The 21,451-nt window shown below is 34.5% G+C and overlaps 2 protein-coding genes across 59 annotated transcripts in view; both read right to left on the bottom strand.

Annotated features, from left to right (window-relative positions):
* Positions 1-122: 122 nt before the first annotated feature.
* scly (selenocysteine lyase) lies at positions 123-13,925 on the bottom strand. Of its 9 annotated transcripts, none has more exons than XM_087255692.1 (14): positions 13,843-13,925; positions 13,055-13,174; positions 12,841-12,950; positions 11,544-11,644; positions 10,023-10,206; positions 9,090-9,217; positions 5,469-5,630; positions 5,273-5,379; positions 5,114-5,150; positions 4,894-4,977; positions 4,686-4,788; positions 3,253-3,328; positions 2,753-2,837; positions 639-2,660 (listed from the first exon to the last, which is right to left on the bottom strand). In XM_087255692.1, exons 2-14 carry the CDS (start codon positions 13,159-13,161, stop codon positions 2,448-2,450), a joined length of 1,497 nt encoding a protein of 498 aa, XP_087111818.1. In that variant the 5' UTR covers positions 13,162-13,174; positions 13,843-13,925; the 3' UTR covers positions 639-2,447. The 9 variants fall into 9 exon arrangements, with proteins under 9 accessions (XP_087111824.1, XP_087111820.1, XP_087111825.1 ...); XM_087255693.1 differs by having other exon boundaries at positions 13,852-13,925; XM_087255696.1 differs by having other exon boundaries at positions 1,246-2,660; positions 9,090-9,191.
* Positions 13,926-16,593: 2,668 nt separating this feature from the next.
* The window catches only part of kif1aa (kinesin family member 1Aa), a 117,684-nt gene continuing 112,826 nt past the window's right edge, over positions 16,594-21,451 (bottom strand). For all 50 annotated transcript variants that reach the window (XM_087257271.1, XM_087257272.1, XM_087257275.1 and 47 more), the window contains one exon: positions 16,594-20,414. In XM_087257271.1, the coding sequence (XP_087113397.1) occupies positions 20,372-20,414 (43 nt within the window). In that variant the 3' untranslated portion in view covers positions 16,594-20,371. The remainder of the gene's footprint in view (positions 20,415-21,451) is intronic.

The raw sequence follows: 21,451 nt of genomic DNA, 5'->3' as shown, positions 1-21,451 counted from the left end.
AGTATCAAAATGCCACTGACTACCTGATATAAACTTTGCATTTTGGGATAATTACTCTCCTTGCTCTCCATGCAGTGGATTGGATGAACACAAGATTTCCTCTTTCTTTTTTATATTCCCTGTTTGACTTCTGAATTGTTTTCAGTTTTTTTTTTTCCACAACAGATTAATTAATATGCACTGGTGTGCAAAGTTTCTGTTTTACTATTTTGTTTAGAGATTTACGTAGGAAAAAAAAAAATCTGAAATTCAGTGTGTACAGACCTTTACTAGTTATATTAACTATGGCTTATGATAAAAATGGCTAAATATAAAAGCTTAAATGGCATTTTATATCCCCAAACTCAAATATTTGAGACATTTAAAATGCATTCCAACAAGCAACATGACACATTAAAAGTGTGTGCTCTTAAAATAACAGTTATGAAAATATTATCACAAAAGATACAGACTGCACACCCCTACAAGCAAGCTGTTTTTTTTACATAAGCTAAAGTAAGCAAATTAATTCCCTGCAGTTCCAACATTGTATCCGTATCATATTCTGATGAATAAATAGCTTTTAAATCCATATAGTGCAACCTGGTGATGACCCTGAAACACGAAGCCTAAGCTCATGACACACTATCTCATCTATGTGCAAGGATACAAAATAAAACGTTTAATAAAACATTTTGGTTAGAGTTCAGTATCAATAAATGTATAGATGTGTGCAACATCCACACCTCAGGAAACAAAAGATGCTAGTTCATTCTCTCCAGCTGCTCTACAGTGTCTCGCAGATCCTCTACGACAAGGTCCACATCTTCACGAGACGTACTTCTACCCACACTGATCCTCAGAGCATTGGTGGCCACATCAAATGGAATCCCACAGCTTAGAAGAATATGAGATGGTCTAAGAAATTGAGAGCACATGACAAAATGACCACAAAAAGGATTAAGTAAAACTTCAAACCATCTTGTGAAGAACATCAAGGTTTATTCAAGAAAATACTTAGAGAAAATATGAAATTGAAGGTTTGGTTGTTTTTAAGCCAAATCAACTGTCAAAAACTGTTCACTCAAAGAATGATAACTATAATGATAAAAAAAAAAACTTTAAAGTACAACAAACCATTGTAAACAAACAGTATCAGATCATGAGTTTGCACCTGACATACATAATTAAATTAATTAAATTGGTGGTTTAAAATTCTAGACATTTTCAAAATTAGTTTGAAATCTTCACAAAATGACAAAAAAATAAATAAATATATAACATTTATTGAAGTCCACACATGGTAAACTGCCTGGAACACGCCTGTTTTATAAGGTCACACAGATATTATCAGTGCATGTCAGAGCAAAAGCCAAGCAATGAAGTCCAAGCTAGAATTTTCTGTAGACCTCAGAGAAAGTATTGTCTCTGGGGAAGGGTACCAGACCTATATGAAAGAGTGGCCACACAAAAGCCACTCCCTCTGTAAAAGGTACATGACAGCCCCTCAAGAGTTTGTCAATACCATCCCCATAGTGAAAGATGGCGGGCAGCATCATGAAGCAGGCATGTTTTTAGCAGCAGGAATTGGAATATTAAGAGTAAGATGAACGCAGGAATGTACAGAGACATCCTTGATGAAAACCTGCTCCAGAGCACCTTGGACCTCAGACTGGGTGGGCAGTTCATATTTCAACAAGACAATGACCCTGAGCACACAGAGATTTCAAAAAATGAAAGTGCACCAACGCTCCCCATCCAACCAGATGAAGACAATACTTGAGATGTACTGCAAAGAAGAATGCAAGAAACAGGTGTGCCAAGCTTGTAGACTTACACTCTAGACTCTTGAGGCTGGACTTGGTGTCAAAGGTGCTTCAAAAAAGCATTGAGCAAAGGCTGTGAATATTTATGTACACATAATTTCACATAAAAAACTTTTTTTTTTTTACATTTGCAGATATTTCAAACATTATTATTTTGCATAGTAATTATAGGGTACTGTTTGTAGAGTTTTTAGAAAAAAATTATGAACTTAACACATTTTGGAATAAGGCTGTAACATAAAATATAGAAAAAGTTAAGTGCTGTGAATACGGTGTACTGTACAGTGTCACATTACTCACCACTACAGACAGCCATCGGTGTTCAGGACTATATTTCCTAAGGTTGTTGTTTAAATATAATAATGCTCTAAATATATGCAGACCAATCAGAAGCCACATATATGAATTTTGTTCTTTGTTCTGATTTTTGGCTCTAGTAGAGGTAACAGTTGATGTTTTTTGGAATAACCAAGTACCATAGCTTCATCTAAAAATCTTCTTCATTGTTCTACTGAAAAAAGGACTTAGAATGATATACTGAGCATAACCGTCAACATTGGGATGTGAACATGAGGGATATGCCCACCATAACCACCTCTGAAATCTGACCCCGATCTGTTCCGGGACCTCACAAATAACAAATTAGGCACTGCACACATATAACGTTAAAATAAATGCATTTGATGGCTTATCTAACTTTCTATGCTTATTTAGATCAAAATTTGTTGTCTTTGAAAAAAAAAAACACCAAGACACCCAAAACCCAGACTTTCGCTCCACTTCAAAACATGTGTACAAAATTTGTTTGGGAAACGTCTGCTTGTGTTGAGGATAGCATGGGAGGGGTGTCGGCACCTGAATTAAAAAGGAAGGGAATCGCGATGTTTTTATATTTATTTCAAAGTGTTTTCCTGCCTAAATAAAATAAAAGCACAGAACAGACTCACATTTAAAAGCAAGGGGTGTCCACTGATGGTTCGGCGGTATGGGTTGCGTATAGGGAAGATCAGCTCTTTAAAGTTTATAGCCACACTTTCAAAGAAGGATTGAAAATATGGGAGAAATACAGGAAAATATCTTTACAGGAGGATAAAGAGATAGACTGAAAAATACGGCAGAATGCTGAGAAAAATGGGAGGGTTGACAATTGGGAGTAAATAAAAGGCTTTTTATATTTTTCAATTCTGGTTGAACTTTACATTCAATAGTTTATCCTGTCAATTGCAAAATTACTAAAACTACATTTGTAGAAGCAGTTATAACCTGTCTTATATAATTTAAACCTAATTCATCTGGATTGCCTTTTTGATTTCAACACTTAAATATATCTTTTAGTGGTGCAAAAAGCATTAGATTTGATAAAACTGGTAAAAATTCATACCTGTCTTTCATACCAAAACCAAATGCTTTTGACCTCATTTTGACACAGTAAATACAGATGACTTACTGATCTCCTCTGTCTGAGTGGCAGGCGGCACCCACACTGGCCAACAACCTCCTACAGGTGGACAGCACTCTGCGCCCTACGGCAGGGGGGAACGGTCACATCAATTATGCACTGGAGTTTTACAAATCTACAGGGTCAAGACCTGACCTACTTCTGTCCAACATGTGAGAGAGAAAGAAAATGTAAATATGTGCACTATATATTTGGGTTTGCAATGTACACTCAGGATGTACAAATATATTCCATTCACAAACAGTCAAAGATAGATTGCAATACTGTAAAATGTATAGATATATACACTAGATATCGCATACTCTGAGAATGCGTCAATATCGCTGCCACATTTGTACAGTGCTCCCAGGACAAAAGTCATTTAACCGCACTAGTCAAGAAAAAAGACAATCTGAAGATGCTGAACTTTTGCGATGTGTACAGGTGTAACGAGCACATAAAGAAAACAAGGATAAAGGCAAAACATTTCGTGGGTAAGATTTCATTGTTTATCATTTTTATGTTACGAACTTGTGCTAAACATGTAACATTATTGATGATAATATAGTCACTTACTGCACTGACCATAAGGCAAAGTAGTTCCAACATCCACTTAATTCTAGCCTTAAGCTAGTTTTGTTGAATAAAATCAGCAAACAATGTAATTAAAATATGACAAGATGCTGCGGTGCTAGAAACTTGTATTAATGTCAACTAAGTGAAGTAACGGCTAGTTTTCGAAGAAACTTATACAGGTGCCTGATAACTGCCTGTGCCTCAATGTCCATACCATCCACCCTAAATTATTGAATATTACAAATGTTATACCATTTTTTCAGAAAGGTGGATGTGCACACTGAGACACAGGAGTGTCGATGGTTCACATAACAGAGATTCATTCACAAATGAATCACTCCCTCCGTTAGCATTAGAAGTGAAAGCAAGAAAGGGTGTGTGTTTCAGGACATAGATTACAGCAAATTTGACAGGGAGGGTGGATAGTACATTTCCATGCACACAAACACTCGCTCTTTGTCAGGAATGCCCGTGTGGTCACTTATCCATCCATGTAGAAAAATTATGTAAAATTATCATTTTTGTAATTAAAAAAATATATTGCATAATGACCACAGGGAAAGCTCCTGATCATAGATATATGCATATATGTGTATATCTCTGGCTCTGGATGGCCACAGTCCTCCACCGCACCTTGGTCTTGCATTCATTTCAAAGGAGCCCTACCCTGTACTAAAATGGCAGCTCTATTGATGCATTTCTTTCAATAGACAACAACAGGGTAGGCGACATCTACTGTAAAGATCTATGCTAATAGACAACAACAGCGTAGGCAACATCTAATGTAGATATCTATGCCCATAGACAACAACAGCGTATGTGACATCTAATGTAAATATCTATGTGGAAAACTGACACCCACTCACCTTGAAGTCCCCTTCCCAAAATGGATAAATTGCATGTGTTGGGCAAATTGTTTGAACCAGGAAAATGGCTGTTAAAATGAATCTTATCTTTTCCAAAGACAGCCTAGAAGTTGAAAATGGAAAATTAAAAAAAAAATTATTACAACTAGCTAGGCTAAATTATTGTCAGCTGAAATGTTTGCTAAAATAAGGCAGAAACCAGACTTACAAGTAGCTTCTGCTCTAGATAACATCTAATTTCCAAGAAATGGGTTTCATATTCAGCCAGATTTAAGCTCACCAATTCTGCAGCCTAAAAAAAAAATAATTACTTAAAACTATTTTGAATGTACAAACACTGCTAATGTATAAATGAATCATTTTACTATTAAACATCTTTTATAGAATATAAAACAATGCAAATGTCATCCATTAATAGATGTTTTTACCTTTCCCAGACCTGCTATCATTGCGGTGTTCTCAGTTCTGAGACATACAGAAAAAACAAGAGTATTAATTTCAGAGTCAGTATCATACTCATTTTAATTCTGCTCTTAATTATTCATCAACTCATACATGAAACCTTGTCACAATAAGCCATGTCATACCCTGGTCTAAAGTTGCGTTCTTGTCCTCCTCCAAAGAACATAGGGTAAACTGGGGTGCTTTTTCCAGGATCATTCACAAACAAAGCACCGGTTCGAGGGCCATAAAACTGGAACACACAATCAACAGGATTGTGATCTCTAATTTTCTTCACTTGGAGAGAGAGTTGATATATCAACAGCTTCTCCTATTACTTACCTTGTGGCCTACGATGGTAAGGTAGTCTACTCCCAGCTCATGTGCATCCACTCGTATCTTTCCGATGGCCTGGGCTGCATCCGTGTGCAGGAGGATTCTGGGAGCTGATGCCGCCCTTTGTTTGTTTACTTCATTGACTCTCTGACAAATGTCCTTAATTGGCTGTTGAAAGTAGAATCTTGTTGATTATTTTGAGTGCCAAATCGTAGTAGAAAAAAAAAACTATTTCATTAGCAGAGCAAAAAATAACTTGCTAAAATGTGTCTACAATGTCGATTTCTCTTAATTAACATCACCTTTTTAAACGACTGCAATGACTCTTAAAAGTCTGGGCTCTGATCTGGATCCAGACCCAGACAGAATTGATCTGAAACAACCTCCATTTCCTTTAAGTGTGTGTGTGTGTGATTGATTAAAAGTGTGGATTTTGTATGATGATAAATGAATATAAGTATTTTTAGTTTTTAATGTCTCTTCAGCGATGGTCCAAAATGAAAGCTAAGGTGAGATTTTAAATTTTCCTGTATGATGTTGCTGTGATGGTTGATGATATTTGTTACAATCAAGCTTGGTGATGGTCATCTTCATCACAGTGAGCATTTGGATGAGTATGACAGTTTCCAGGATGATTTTTTTTCAAAGATGACAAATACCTTTGCTCTAATCCAGGACAAAACTGTTTGCAGAGTTCCCACACTTTCACTAATAGCAGATTCAAGGTCCTTCAAGAACTTTTTGAAAAACTATTAGTTTTAAATCAAACCCCTTTGTAATTTATACTCCCACACATCTCTCCAAGAAAATCCTTACTGTATCTAACATTTCACTTACATTTAATATATACGTTGAAAATGTCTGGGTAATTTTGTAAAACTGACCATTAAAAAGTCATGTTTTTCAAGAACTTTAATAAAAATTTGTTAAATTCAATACTAGTAATATTCAAATGTGGTCTCTGAAATATTGATAAAATAAGTAATTTTATCAATAAAATTAATCCAAAAAAGTAATCCAAGAACTTAATATATACATAAATGTGTAAACATTTTAAATGCATTTATGTAAGATGCAAATGTGTGAAAATTTGGCATTTATTTTTTGCTTTTTACCTTTGAATTTACGAATTGTGTTTTGAATTTACAATTTGTGTTTTAAATGTATGAATTGGAGTTGTGGATTTATGAACTTTGTTTTGAATTTATGAATTGTGTTTTAAATTTATTAATTGTGTTTTATATTTATGAATTGGAGTTGTGAATTTATGAATTGTGTTTTGAATTTATGAATCGTGTTTTAAATTTGCAAATTGGAGTTGTGGATTTTTCGAATTGTGTTCTGAATTTATTAATTGGAGTTGTGGATTTATGAATTATGCTTTGAATTTACAAATTAGAGTTGTGGATTTATGGATAATGTTTTTAATTTGCAAATTGCAGTTGTGGATTTATAAACTGGAGTTGTGGATATATGAATTGTGTTTTGAATTTATGTATTGTGTTGTGAATTTACGAATTGAAGTAGTGGATTTATGAATTGTGTCTTAAATGAGTTATGGATTTATGAATTGTGTTTTAAATGAGTTATGGATTTATGAATTGTGTTTTAAATGAGTTGTGGATTTATGAATTGTGTTTTAAATGAGTTGTGGATTCATGAATTGTGTTTTAAATGAGTTATGGATTTATGAATTGTGTTTTAAATGAGTTATGGATTTATGAATTGTGTCTTAAATGAGTTATGGATTTATGAATTGTGTTTTAAATGAGTTGTGGATTTATGAATTGTGTTTTAAATGAGTTGTGGATTTATGAATTGTGTTTTAAATGAGTTATGGATTCATGAATTGTGTTTTAAATTAGTTGTGGATTTATGAATTGTGTTTTAAATGAGTTATGGATTTATGAATTGTGTTTTAAATGAGTTATGGATTTATGAATTGTGTCTTAAATGAGTTATGGATTTATGAATTGTGTTTTAAATGAGTTGTGGATTTATGAATTGTGTTTTAAATGAGTTGTGGATTTATGAATTGTGTTTTAAATGAGTTATGGATTTATGAATTGTGTCTTAAATGAGTTGTGGATTTATGAATTGTGTTTTAAATGAGTTATGGATTTATAAATTGTGTCTTAAATGACTTGTGGATTCATGAATTGTGTTTTAAATGAGTTATGGATTTATGAATTGTGTCTTAAATGAGTTGTGGATTTATGAATTGTGTTTTAAATGAGTTATGGATTTATGAATTGTGTCTTAAATGAGTTGTGGATTTATGAATTGTGTTTTAAATGAGTTGTGGATTTATGAATTGTGTTTTAAATGAGTTATGGATTTATGAATTGTGTCTTAAATGAGTTATGGATTTATGAATTGTGTTTTAAATGAGTTGTGGATTCATGAATTGCGTTTTAAATGAGTTATGGATTTATGAATTGTGTCTTAAATGAGTTATGGATTTATGAATTGCGTTTTAAATGAGTTGTGGATTTATGAATTGTGTCTTAAATGAGTTATGGATTTATGAATTGTGTCTTAAATGGCTTGTGGATTTATGAATTGTGTTTTAAATGAGTTATGGATTTATGAATTGTGTCTTAAATGAGTTGTGGATTTATGAATTGTGTTTTAAATGAGTTATGGATTTATGAATTGTGTCTTAAATGAGTTGTGGATTTATGAATTGTGTTTTAAATGAGTTGTGGATTTATGAATTGTGTTTTAAATGAGTTATGGATTTATGAATTGTGTCTTAAATGAGTTATGGATTTATGAATTGTGTTTTAAATGAGTTGTGGATTCATGAATTGCGTTTTAAATGAGTTATGGATTTATGAATTGCGTTTTAAATGAGTTGTGGATTTATGAATTGTGTCTTAAATGAGTTGTGGATTTATGAATTGTGTTTTAAATGAGTTGTGGATTTATGAATTGTGTTTTAAATGAGTTATGGATTTATGAATTGTGTCTTAAATGAGTTATGGATTTATGAATTGTGTTTTAAATGAGTTGTGGATTCATGAATTGCGTTTTAAATGAGTTATGGATTTATGAATTGTGTCTTAAATGAGTTGTGGATTCATGAATTGCGTTTTAAATGAGTTGTGGATTTATGAATTGTGTCTTAAATGAGTTGTGGATTTATGAATTGTGTTTTAAATGAGTTGTGGATTTGTGTCTTAAATGAGTTGTGGATTCATGAATTGTGTTTTGAATTTACAAATTGGAGTTGTGGATTTATGAATTGTATTGTGCATTTATGAATTTTATGAAAGCAAATGTGTTATTATTGAGACTGATCTGTCGCCATAGTTTCAAGGCCTTGAAACTATGATGTCTGAAATGTAAATACTTTTAAAAAAATAATATATTTTAATGTGTTGTTGTTGTTGATTTGTTATGCATGTTTATTTAAAAACAGTTTTGTTATAACCAACCTATCTGGAACTTTGACAGTGATGAAAATTCTGATATGGACTCATGACTCTGAGAAACCATGAAATATTGTATAAAAGCAATTTCACACTTGCAATTAATCTTTGTTCCAAACACATGAATGTGACATTAACTATAAAGTGGTTTGATACATTATTTAAACTCTTATCATATTTACAACAAGCTCACCATAATAATCCCCGTCTCATTATTGGCCAGCATGATTGACACCAAACAGGTGGTTGGACGAATTGCTGCAATGACGTCCTCCACCTCCACCCGTGCTGTCACCTTGGAAACGGGCACAAATGTGACATCTACAACAAGAATCCAAACAGCTCCAATCAGACCACCAACACTTTTGCTTTCATTCAAACGGTATCAAAGGGATAGTTCAACCAAAAATGAAAAATCTGTCATCATTTACTTAATTTAAACCTGTTTGAGTTTCTTTTATCTGTTAAACACATATCTGATACTGAACAATGTTGGAAAAAAATAGCCATTGACTTCAATTGTATCTTTTCTTCCTACTTTGGAAAGATGGCTTGTTTTGATTGTTTTGTATTCAACAAAAGAAAGAAACGTATGAAAGATAGTAAATGGAGAGAAAATTTTCAATCTCCAGAACAATCCCTTTAACACAAATAGCAACATAATTGAATGCACAATTCCTCTATATAGTAGTAACCTAAAGCTAAATCTTCAAAAAACAAAACAATGACTGCATCCAAAACGTATACTTCTATTCAATATAATAAGCAGAAATCAATATGCGAAGAGCCAATTTGTATGCCCAAATTCACAGTAAACAGAACACAAAAAGTGCACCGGTTATTTATTATATCTGGAGAGATTTTGGGGTATGCGTATGATAGACATTTTGCTAGGTCAAAGAAGAGGATTTGTGATTGGCAGTGAAGCAACTTAACTGACACTAGTAGATCACATGGTTATGAAAATATGGTGAATGCAGTACATCCAGATTACACTCATTCTTTATAGAAGAACCCTTTTTTCTGGAATAATTAATTAACAAAATAAGTACCTGCACTAGAGGTATAGAGTATACATTTTTTGGACACAACCAAACTTTTATACAGTGAACCCAGTCCTGCTGACCTGCTTTGCCCTCTTTTAACAAGTTTTCAGCTGTGAGTTTGATGGAGTCGTGCTCCACGTTGGAGATGATGACATGAGGTAGAGAGCCTCTTCCATTTGTTTGCTTGCTTGAGGTGCTTCCCTCTGCTGAAATCATGCTCTTCTTGAAGTGCTCAACCGCTGTGTGAAACACCAGATTATTGGCCTGAAAGTTCAGAAACAGAGAGCTAAATAAAGTTTAAGTGGCATTCCATAAAGGCCCCTTTACATAACTCAATTATGTAAATCCAATGCACCTCTCAACATAAGTGTAATGCTCCATTTGGACTACTGCTTGAAGGGTAAAGCTGGGCCTAAACTCTGCACTTTTTAATAGTACTTACAACTGTAGTTTGTTAGACTTTACAAATATGATCCCCATGTCACTGTAAGATTAGAGTTGCTGTAATATCAGACTATATGACAATCGTCAAAATTGACACGCAGTAAGACTCATCAAGAAACAACCTTTCTCTTTTGTTTAGTCTATTACTGTATTTCAAGTATAATAAATCTAGCAGTTTTTGCTAGATTATTGTTTTTTTTTTTTTTTTATTGGGTTAATGTTTGTGAATACACACAGATGAAAGAAATACAGGAAAACTGTATGGACTGATCTTTGTTTTATGCTGATCTGTGAGCAACAGCATCTGTTTTGTCAGAGGAGGCATTACAATACTCTATATTAGGGGTCAAAATGACATGTAAATAGCTTGTATTTAAATATTCTGTTTCACATTAAGCAATGTTTTAAAGGAAATAAGCCTTATCTTGGCATTCAATATGACATATAAAACTGAAAAGAATGTTTTGACACTGTTAAAAACATAATACTTGCGCTCAGGTTTGAGTGTGGTGAAGCACGATTTCATAAATGTGATAAAGCAATGAAAATCAAGCTAAAACTATCCATGGTATGCAACATGTTCTTTTTTTTCACTGACAGCCACAATTCGGAATCTCTGGGAGTTTTCCACTTGTAACTTTAACATTGTGTGTTTGCATTCATGTGCTTTCAATTCATAAATATCTGTCTGTCATGACCTGAACCCACCATAACTCTGCAGGTCAGTGGCTCTCCAGGAACAGGTTTGGACGCTCCTGTTTTATTGCTGCCTTCACATGCTATAGAAAGGAATTATTGCAAATATAAGTTTCCCAGTCTTTAATCGGATGTTAACGACTTCTTAAAACATATTTACTACTGGGAAACTTTTAATACCCAAGTTGGGTGTGCCATGAACTTTAAACATGACATACAGGAGAACGATTGCTGCTGTGACTGCTTTTACTTTTCTCAGAAACAAGTAATGTACATAGCCTTGTCATTAAAGTAGAGCATAATAATCTTTTATGTTTCATAAATGTTTATTTGGCTAAACATTCTTAAATGTCAATAAACTGACTGCCTTACACAGGGAATATTTATATAGTTATCAACAAATGGGATGCTCTATTTTATCTTTTACAACAACAAAAAACAAGCTCATTTTCATGACTCACCTCAGTTCCTCCTGAAGTAAAAATAATGTCTGCTGCTTTTCCACCGACCATCCTAGCAATGGCATCTCTCGAATGGTAGATGATGTCTCTGGCTTTCAAACCTAATCAGAGATCAGTGGAAAACTATTTTAAATATTGTTTAAGGGATAGATTACCCCAATTTTACCCTCCTTACACTGGCTGCCTGTTAAATTTCGTATTGAATTTAAAATATTACTTCTCACCTATAAAGCTCTAAATAATCTAGCTCCTGTTTATCTAACCAACCTTCTGTCTCGCTACGAACCAACTCGCTCCTTAAGATCTCAAAATTCAGGGCTTCTGGTAGTACCTAGAATAGCAAAATCAAGTAAAGGAGGTCGAGCCTTCTCTTTCATGGCTCCTACACTCTGGAATAGCCTTCCTGGTAATGTCCGAGGCTAAGACACACTCTCCCAGTTCAAAACTAGATTAAAGACCTATCTGTTTAGTAAAGCATACACTCAATGCATCACCTAGCGGGTTCCACACTGGCTTCTGCATCTTGCTTATATACACTATGAACAGCAGCTACGCTAATTATTCTCTTTATTCTCTATTTTCACCTGGGGATACTCATCCCGAGGTCCTCAGATTAGGCGGAGTCACTGATTGGATCCAAGACCAGCGACGTGATGATCCCAAGGATTCCATATCCGGGACCAGGCCATATCCTGAGCTGCTGCTGCGCTGATGGTCGTGGGGAGTGGAGAACATGTGTCTGATTCCAGCGACGCTCCAGGGACAGACGAGTCTTCGCTGAGGCCATCTTCCAGCATAAACCACGGCGAATGAAGTTCTGCACAAGACTTTTGGCCAGCGGAGAAATTAAAATGGTCGTGCCCAACTGAGTCTGGTTCTCTCAAGGTTTTTTTTCTTCACTCCCATCAGGTGAAGTTTTTTTTCCCTCTCCGCTGTCGCCACTGCCTCGCATGGTTCAGGATTGGTAGAGCTACGCATCGATGAATTTGCTCTTCAGTGTTTGAACTCTCAGTAATGATTAAATCACACTGAACTGAGCTAAACTGAACTGAACTGAACTTAAACACTAAAACCTGAACCACACTGTTCCAGTTACTGAACCACACTGTTCCAGTTACTATGACCATTTATGTGAAGCTGCTTTGACACAATCTACATTGTAAAAGCGCTATACAAATAAAGCTGAATTGAATTGAATTACCCCTCCACTCTAATCTTTGATCAATGCGAGGGGGAACAAATCCCATTTATTTTTCGGGGATTATTTAAATGTGAATAACGTTGTACAGCTTCATACCTGGAAGGTAGTTACTGCTGGGATTTCCCCACGCATCCATTAAAGCATCAGTAACAACCCTGATCACCTCTGGATCGGCTGGTGTGGTGGCGTTGTAATCCATATATATTCTGCAGCAAAACAGTTATTCGATTAATTGCATTCTGAAACATGTGGAAGATCATATTTGGATGACTTCATGTTCAGAATAGGACTGTATTGGCATATTCATTACCTATCTGGTCCATCAGCCACAGCATGATGATCCAGGTGAGAATCCCAGTGATGTAATGAGGGGAAATTATGACTCAAGGTTATAGGTGGGTCAAACTTTTCAGCCATGATCTGGATTACACTGATAAAAAAGGGCAAAATATTGTACATGAGTCTAAACACATTCAGGGAAATATTAAATCATTTTACAAAGCATATTTAAAGGGACAATTCTCAAAGAAATTAAAATTCTGTCATGGTATACCCACCCTCCCCTTTTTACAAAAATCTTTATAAGTTTCCTTCTTGTGTATAATACAATGTAGGATATTTAGTGCAATGTTGGAAACCCATAGCAATCGACGTCCATTCCTTACTATGGATGTCAGAGCCCACAAGTTTATAAAAATTCTTCTGAACACCTTCATTTTTTGTTCAACAGAACGAAAGAAAAACTCATAAAGGTTTGAAATGGGAGAACGTTTTAATGTTTATGTTAACCTTGGCTTCAAAGTTAAACCATAACGGAATAATGCAGTCTGTAAGGTTTGCTGGGTCACACATATAATTATGTCTTGATTTAAGCCAGCCACTGCTATAACTATAAGCTTTTAAAATTCTATGTACTTTATTAAAATCTCTAACTTTGATTCATGCATGTGATTCACTGAGCGTGGAGACTTGTTCTGTTGTCTAACATTATGCGAGCAAACCCCGACAAGCAAAATGGCCTTTACAGTCGCTTTACAGTTAGCTGAGATAACTAACTTTAGTGATAAACCTATATAATTTTACTGCTAGTTTACTGACCTTTCTTACTCTTTTAGCGTATGTCTGTCCTGTCAATGATTCACAGTTGCACGGCAGCACGCCATACTGTGAACCGGAAACGCACGACTAAAACAAACCCCTCCTCTTTTCACACTGTCCCACTTTCTTTTTACTATAGCGAAGGCTTGCCTCGTGAATTATTAATCAGATCGCGGTGACGTTGCTTGATAAACGTGAAAAGGCGTCCAGTCGTGTCCTGAGTAGTAATGCTAATAAGCCAAGCCTTCAGGGTTCCGCGTTTCTAATTCGATAGTCTACTTCCGCTAGCTGAACGTCACGTAATTAATATTCATAAGTTAAGAGCCTTCTTCGTAGTAGCGCTTGTAATTTTGTTAAGTTACTTTGAGGCCAGTGAGGATGGAAGTATCGTTCAAATAGTCTACGATATGGTTAGTAACTAAGGGAATATATACTAATGGATAAAATGAAGCACATATAGCTTGACATTGGTAGGTAGTAATTGATTTTCTTTTAATTCTATAAATGATGTGAACAATAAACGTTACACTGATTTATTCATGAGCTATTTCACCGAATGAGTGCCTTTTCTCTCCCCAGGACTAAATATGTATACATATGCAAGAAAAGTAACTCAAACATTCTTGTTATTATTATTAAGCAAAGTGTCCTTTACCGTCAGAACTACAAATTTAATTCATTAAAAACGACCTAAAACACTGAAATTTTTCGCTTGTCCCCAGTCTCTAACACTGCAGTTCACAGTAAAATATAATTATTAAAATCTTAGATTGTTGTGTAACTCTATATCTCATATTTGCCTCAAATACATTTATACACACAATTTTTAATCAGTCCTCTTATATATCAGTGCCCTTTTTTGTCTAAGGCATATATATATATATTTATATATATATATATATATATATATATATATATATATATATATATATTTATAGATATATATTTTCCATTTTTACCCTAGCCTATAACCACAATAGCTAATTCACATATTTGGCAAATCATGAAAATTGCCTGAATTTCTTTAAGCTATTAGCATGTACAGCATGCATGTGGCTAAATGGCATTTAATTGCAAATTTTATGCTAAAAATTCAGTCCTGTTACGTATTTGAAGAGTAACAGGAAGGAGTAACACCAAGAGTGTGAAGCATCTTCTGAAGTATTTACTTAGTAGTATGAATATTAGTTTTTATTATATTTTTCACCTGATTTCCACATTATGTTTGCTGAAGTTGTAAGATATTTAAAATAATAGTTTTCTCAAAAAATGACAATTTTGCCACTGACAGTCAACAGTTTGTTTGACCAGTGAAGACATCCTTTTGCTACTTATTTGAGGACATTATTTTATGAAACCCTCAAGGCCAGTCACAGGTTGTAACATGAAAATTGAAAAATATGTCTGGGTCAAACTGGGTCAAGCTTTTTAGGAAAGGTTAGGGAAATTGTTTTTTGTTAAGTTAATTGCTTTTAGCAATCAAATTATTAGTGGTTTGTGGACAAGTAATGTTATTATTGTATTATTATGTTAAAATAGATAGAGAAGACCCATACTATGTACTGTAGGAGCCAAAAACACTCACATGGCATACTGCAGAGGAATGAGCAACCCTCTCTTTATTCCTCTCTCTAACGGTTCTGTTGTATTCTTTCTTTCCATCTTCTTCAGTGTTAAGACCTACAAAGCCCGTCCTTTTAACACAGATATTCCTCTTTCTCTCTCTCACACATAGCACATACAGGATTCTCTCTGACACAAGCATGCATACACAAACACACACACATTCCTGTTACAGTTTTTATTCCTGTTTCTGTAAGTGTTTTTTTTTTCATAATTTTCTCAGTTATGTTCGGTACATCATTTACTTAAATGTTTATTAATTTACATAATAAAAAATAATGAATTTCAGGCCACAGTTTTCTTTAAAAAAGGAAAGTACCAATGCATTCATATATAGTGATTTTTTGTCACAATTATAAAATTACAAACCATTTTAAAAAAGAAAATCACTTTCTTAGGAGGAAAACAAAGCAATACATAGTAAAAACGTAAGTTATTTTATATGGACCAATTTGTATATTTAAAGATTAAATGTGTGTTATTAAATTCTGCTTTGAAAAAATAAATAAAAAGAAGTTTTATATTAAAGTTACAACTAGCAAAAGGCCCTCATACGCTCACAAATATCAGCAAACTTCTGTTATTAGTTTTTAGTCAGTCTCACAATATTCACGTTGACATAGTATTCACACTCACATAACCACAGTCTGTAAATGTATGTAACATGACAAATTGTTTCATCACGCCTGGATTCTGCTAAAACTAGAGCAAATAATGAATAGCCTAATACATTATTTGTAAAATAAATAAATAAATAATAACTAATATGATTTAACAACCAATTTAATGAAATTCGTAAGTTTATACTTTTTATGGAAGTCTGTTTTCACTACAAGAATAAAAAAAAAAGACTTCATTTAGTAATTCAGAATTTCATGTAATTAGACATTCTTCAAAAGAAAGATTAATATTGAATTTCAAGAAAGAATTCAAAAATGTGTGATCTAAGTGTCGAATAATGATAGAAGAAATTCTGGGAAAAGTCTTAATTGTGAGCTAAATAATATATTTTTAAAATATTATTTCCAAATATTATTTCTAAAAATAAACACACACACACACACACGCACGCACGCACGCACGCACGCACACACACACACACACACACACACACACACAAACAATTCATAGTGTTGCATAAGTTCCACATTTATTTCATATCTGACAATGTGTTAAGTGTACACAAACATGACTCATAACTCCAACACTCAGAAAGAGACATTGAACTACTGCCCACTGAAGATGGTACAAACCAATTACAACTGCATTATACACCATTCACAGCAATCATGTTTATATACAAGGCAAGTAAAACTCAGAGAGAACAACAGAGAAGAAAAAAATCATATGAATGGAGTCATAATGTGCATTAAAGCAGAACGGAAGCACACAAATATTTGGTGTAAATTATGAGAACAATTGAATTATTTTACTTGTGGTAAATTAATTCAATGATAATGGAATGGGTGTTTTATGAAAAAGCTTGTAGAAACATTACAGGATATGCTATACTTCTAGCTCTCTGTCCTACTTTCTGTAGAGACAAAAATGAAAACAATCTAGTAAGCACTTTAACTGAAATTAATTTTAAAAAGTAATTTTGTCACACACATACAAACTTATTATTATTAAGGTATGTATGTTTCTAAAAGTAGTGGCATTGCTTGTATTTATTTTAAACTGGTCATAAATGTAAAGTGAAATGACTTGACATATCAGTGAAAAACTGAAGATATGCTTATTTTGTCCACTCAAAGATACAGAAATGACAATAGTAATAACTGAATTTTTGGAATAAGAAGTTTAAATCTCTGGAATCTATTCACAGACAGATCAGTGTTTTAGCAGAGGTGTTTTCTTGCAGTATTGAGTATGAACTGTAGGTTGGTTGACCTCAGTCATTCCCATGAAGCTGCCAGATCCAGCTCTGCAGGAACCTCAGATGAACATCTGATCTGTGCTCTGAACATGCAAAAATATTTCTCAGGTAAACTCCAGGATAGTTGTGCGCAAGATAAATCAATTGAGATTGAGGCGGCATTTACACTAGTGCATTTTTGTTTTAAAGTGGTGTCCAGAAAAGTGTTTTTTATTGTGTTTCTAAAAATCTGATCTCTGTCCACACTGTACAGCCAAACACATGATTAGTGACTTTACACACTGACTGTTTGCCGACATCTATACTTACAGTCTACCGGTTGAATAACGGTCATATGAGAAGGGCTTAATGATACAGGGAACAATATGCAATGGTCTGAAAGACTAGTGAACAGTGAGCAGTTATAGCCTTGCCTCCATTTCAAAAGGCTGCATTTTGGTCGGTATACACTGAAACAGAATGCCAGCATTTCTACAACTAAAACAGATCTTCAGTATTTTTAAAATGCTCAGTTTTCAGAGGTGAAAAAGGTCAGAGTAGTGTGGGAACCAGACGTACTATAACAAAACAAAAACACATTAGTGTAAACATCACCTAATCAGAACACAGTCAGACCTGAGATGCTGTTTACACTTCGTTTACACACGTCTTTTCATATATCTGTCTTATTTTGTCTGGCATCCACTGTACTCTGGAAACGTTGGCCTATGAAAAACAAGGCATTTTGATATGTAAAAAGAGCATGTTTTACTTTGAAAATGCTGATGGTCCATTTCAGTACAGGTCTACCGAAACTCAAACTGCAAAAAATGGAGTTGCAGCTATCCACATTTGCACTCTGACTGATCTTCTGGACTATTGTGTATTGCTCTCTGATTCGTCAAGCACCACATGTGACCATCACGCAACCTGTAGGCTAAGGACATGAACGCTAGCAAAACAGTAAAGTATGAATAAAAGTAAAAACACTAGTCTCGATAAGGAATGTTCTCATTCCAATGTAGGCTGCATTTATAGTAGTGTGTTTAAGTATTAAAATGGTGGTTAAGAATGAAAACACTCCTCATTCAGACTGGTGTTTCGTTCAGCAAAACGTTCTCTGTCCTATTCAGTATAAAATTATGATATGTGACCATTTGTGCATGAATCAGGGACCAAAACGCAATTTGCAACAGTCTCAGAGTGATTGTAGCTGAAAGTCTGCATTTCAGTCAGTCTACACTGCAACGGATTACAAGAATTTCTAAACAAAATGGATTTATCATTTTCCAACAAAAACAAAAAGTCAAAACAGATCTTCAATACATTACTAAGAAAGTAGGGCTTATTTCTTGAGTTTACAGTATGATGCTGAAAAAAATGTTTTTGGTTAAATAAATACACTTGTTTTTGTTCATTTTAAAGAACTTGAGCAAAACAATATTTACACTATCTAGATATTCTTAGAAATCCTATACGTAGGGAATGTACAGTAGACTATGCCAACTTAATATGCAAATTAAAGTAACTGAAAACCTGCTGTTGCCCGTGGACAGGTACTGTATGGTTGCACACATAGAGAAACAATGGTAATGATGAGTGAGCCTGAAAGTAGACATTCATCCTGTTAAAGAAGCAAACAGGAAATACAGTAAGATGATGTACATTGAAAAAAATGATGCAAGAGGCACAAAATCATATCTCATCACTCTCTGGGATGCACTTTGAAAATTCCATCAGTTGTGCACGTATGACCTGATCAACTGCTAAACTTTTCATCTTTCAAGACTGACCACCATACAAAGCACTCTTTTAGGATCCTGGGCAATAATGATGATTTTTTTAAAATGAAACAATAATAATAATAATGAACGACTTTTTTAACTAAAAAGTGAAATTCAAGTAATCTACTTGTAATAGCAGCTATCCCAGCATTCACTTCTAACCTGATCCCCAAATGCATTTCATCATGTCGGGGGGAATGAGAGCAGTGCAGTCAGTAAAATGGAGGTCATTCAACTCAAGATTAAAAAAAAAGTGCCATATGCAGAAATTGCACTGTACTTCTTCAAAAATATTACAGTCTTTTTCAATAAATAGATGCTAAAATAAATAAAAACACGTTAAATAAATAGCTAGCTAGATAAGACTTTAACAGAAATCTTAAAAATAAATTAGACAGATATAAGATCATTTGGGGATACCGATACTTTTTATATAAAATATTAGACTGGATTATGATACATTTGAGATAAATCTACTGACCAGTACTCCAACAAAAATAGGCCAAATCTTTTTAATGGTTCTCGTTCAGAGATATGAGAGTGCAACCATCGTCTGTTGCCAATTTTCTCCTCATGCGTCCTGATTATTTTGAAAACTTTATACGCTTTCAAGGCCATACAATGGAAACATTATAAAGGTATATTGGTATTTATGACGGGCTGTACTGTGGCCAAGAACTGCACTTAAAGAGAGTAAGAGCGTAATATGACGTGATTCATTTGCTCCTTTTGCTATGAACTGCTTATCGTTGATCCATTCCATCTTCCATAGCCAAGAGATGAATAAACATATAGTCTGCTGACTTAAATTCTGACCAGTTTAAACCCATAGACTGACAGGTCAGAAGTAACACAATAAGGCCGTGTGATCCACCAAACTCAAGATATGCATTTCACTCTTCACAGAAACAATTTGGATGCTTGTTTTGCATGAGGAGTTCCCATCACCAACTTTCTTAAATGTTGAAGACTACGTAAGCAAACTATCTAACCCAATGAAGTATCTAGCCTGTTCCGTTGGCGCTATAAGTTGAATATTTAGGCCACTGCAGATGCACAACAAAGGGCTTTAAATGTACAGGTGCACAGGTGACGTGAGTGTGGACAGGTGCAGGTACACACATGAAGGAAACAGAGGGTCAGAGAGCTGATTAAGCACAGAAACTTGTGAATCTGTCAGTACTGTAGCTCTATTTACAAGTTTAGTCCTTTGTGTTTGTTTTTGTCCTTGAAGAGTTGTACATTGAGTACACATGTGGTGGGCTTAAAACCTCATCTGCCCAGCTCTCCTTCTGGACAGTTTAGACCTGAGGGGGAAAGAGAAAGATTACTGAAAGTTCCACAAAATCCTCAAAAAGAAATGTTTACCATCAGTTTTCCCAAAGACAATAGAAAACACAAGACATGTCACTCGTATAGTTTTAAGTAGGGAAAAGTGTAACGGTCAATATGGCGAATGAAGCCCCGCCTACAAGTACAGGAGCCAATCATTGATCGCTATACAATGACAGAGAAGCTGGGACCAGACGTGTGCTTTTACGACAGTAAACAAACACACTGACTTCTCAGTGAATACTTGCTTTACAGACATAAGAAATATATTCACAATGTATCCACAAATCTACTTTTAAATGAACCAAGTGCCCTTTATAACAAAACTTTATAAAAAAATCTGTATAAAATGAGCGTAAGGTAAAGTCCGTTCTGTCAAATGCACATTACATGAGAGCAACTACTTAAACACCCACAGACTTGTAAACAAAGAGTTGCTGTCATGTCTGGAGGAGATTTACCATCAAGACCAAGTTGTGAATTACTTCAAAAGAGCAATGCAATCAGGCTATAATTATCCAGGGGATCATAATATGTAGAACGGCCATAAATGAGGTAGGTGTCATGATCTCCTTTCGAGAGCGCATGCGCATTAGCTCTGGCAATCTGAATATATGCAGACTTTGTTTAATTTGAATGTTTAGAAACAAAACTTATGAGACAGATGTTGTTTAAATTTATTGTTGGTTCCAAATAAGAAATGTAATTGTAAGCTTGGAATACAGTTTTGGAGAATTTGATGCTTCTCCATTCAGATAGAATGTCCAAGCATACTGCTCGAGAGGCATTTCAAAGATGGTCGCCGAGTGAAATTACTTAAGATGCCTTAAAGGGACGATCCGATTTTTTGGAAGTATCCTTTCATTGTAAATTTTCCAATTTGTCAGCACTGTTGCTTTGAATCAACATCACTGATCTCTATGAAGTAACATATCAGTTTCAATGTTGACATGATGATCTTGACTGACAACCATGTAAAATGGTACTCAATCTTAGGTAACCTTTAACACCT

This window comes from Danio rerio, chromosome 6 (genome assembly GCF_052040795.2).
Source record: "Danio rerio strain M-AB ecotype USA chromosome 6, GRCz13ab, whole genome shotgun sequence".
Classification (NCBI taxonomy): domain Eukaryota; kingdom Metazoa; phylum Chordata; class Actinopteri; order Cypriniformes; family Danionidae; genus Danio; species Danio rerio.
This window is presented reverse-complemented; position numbering and strand designations above follow the sequence as displayed.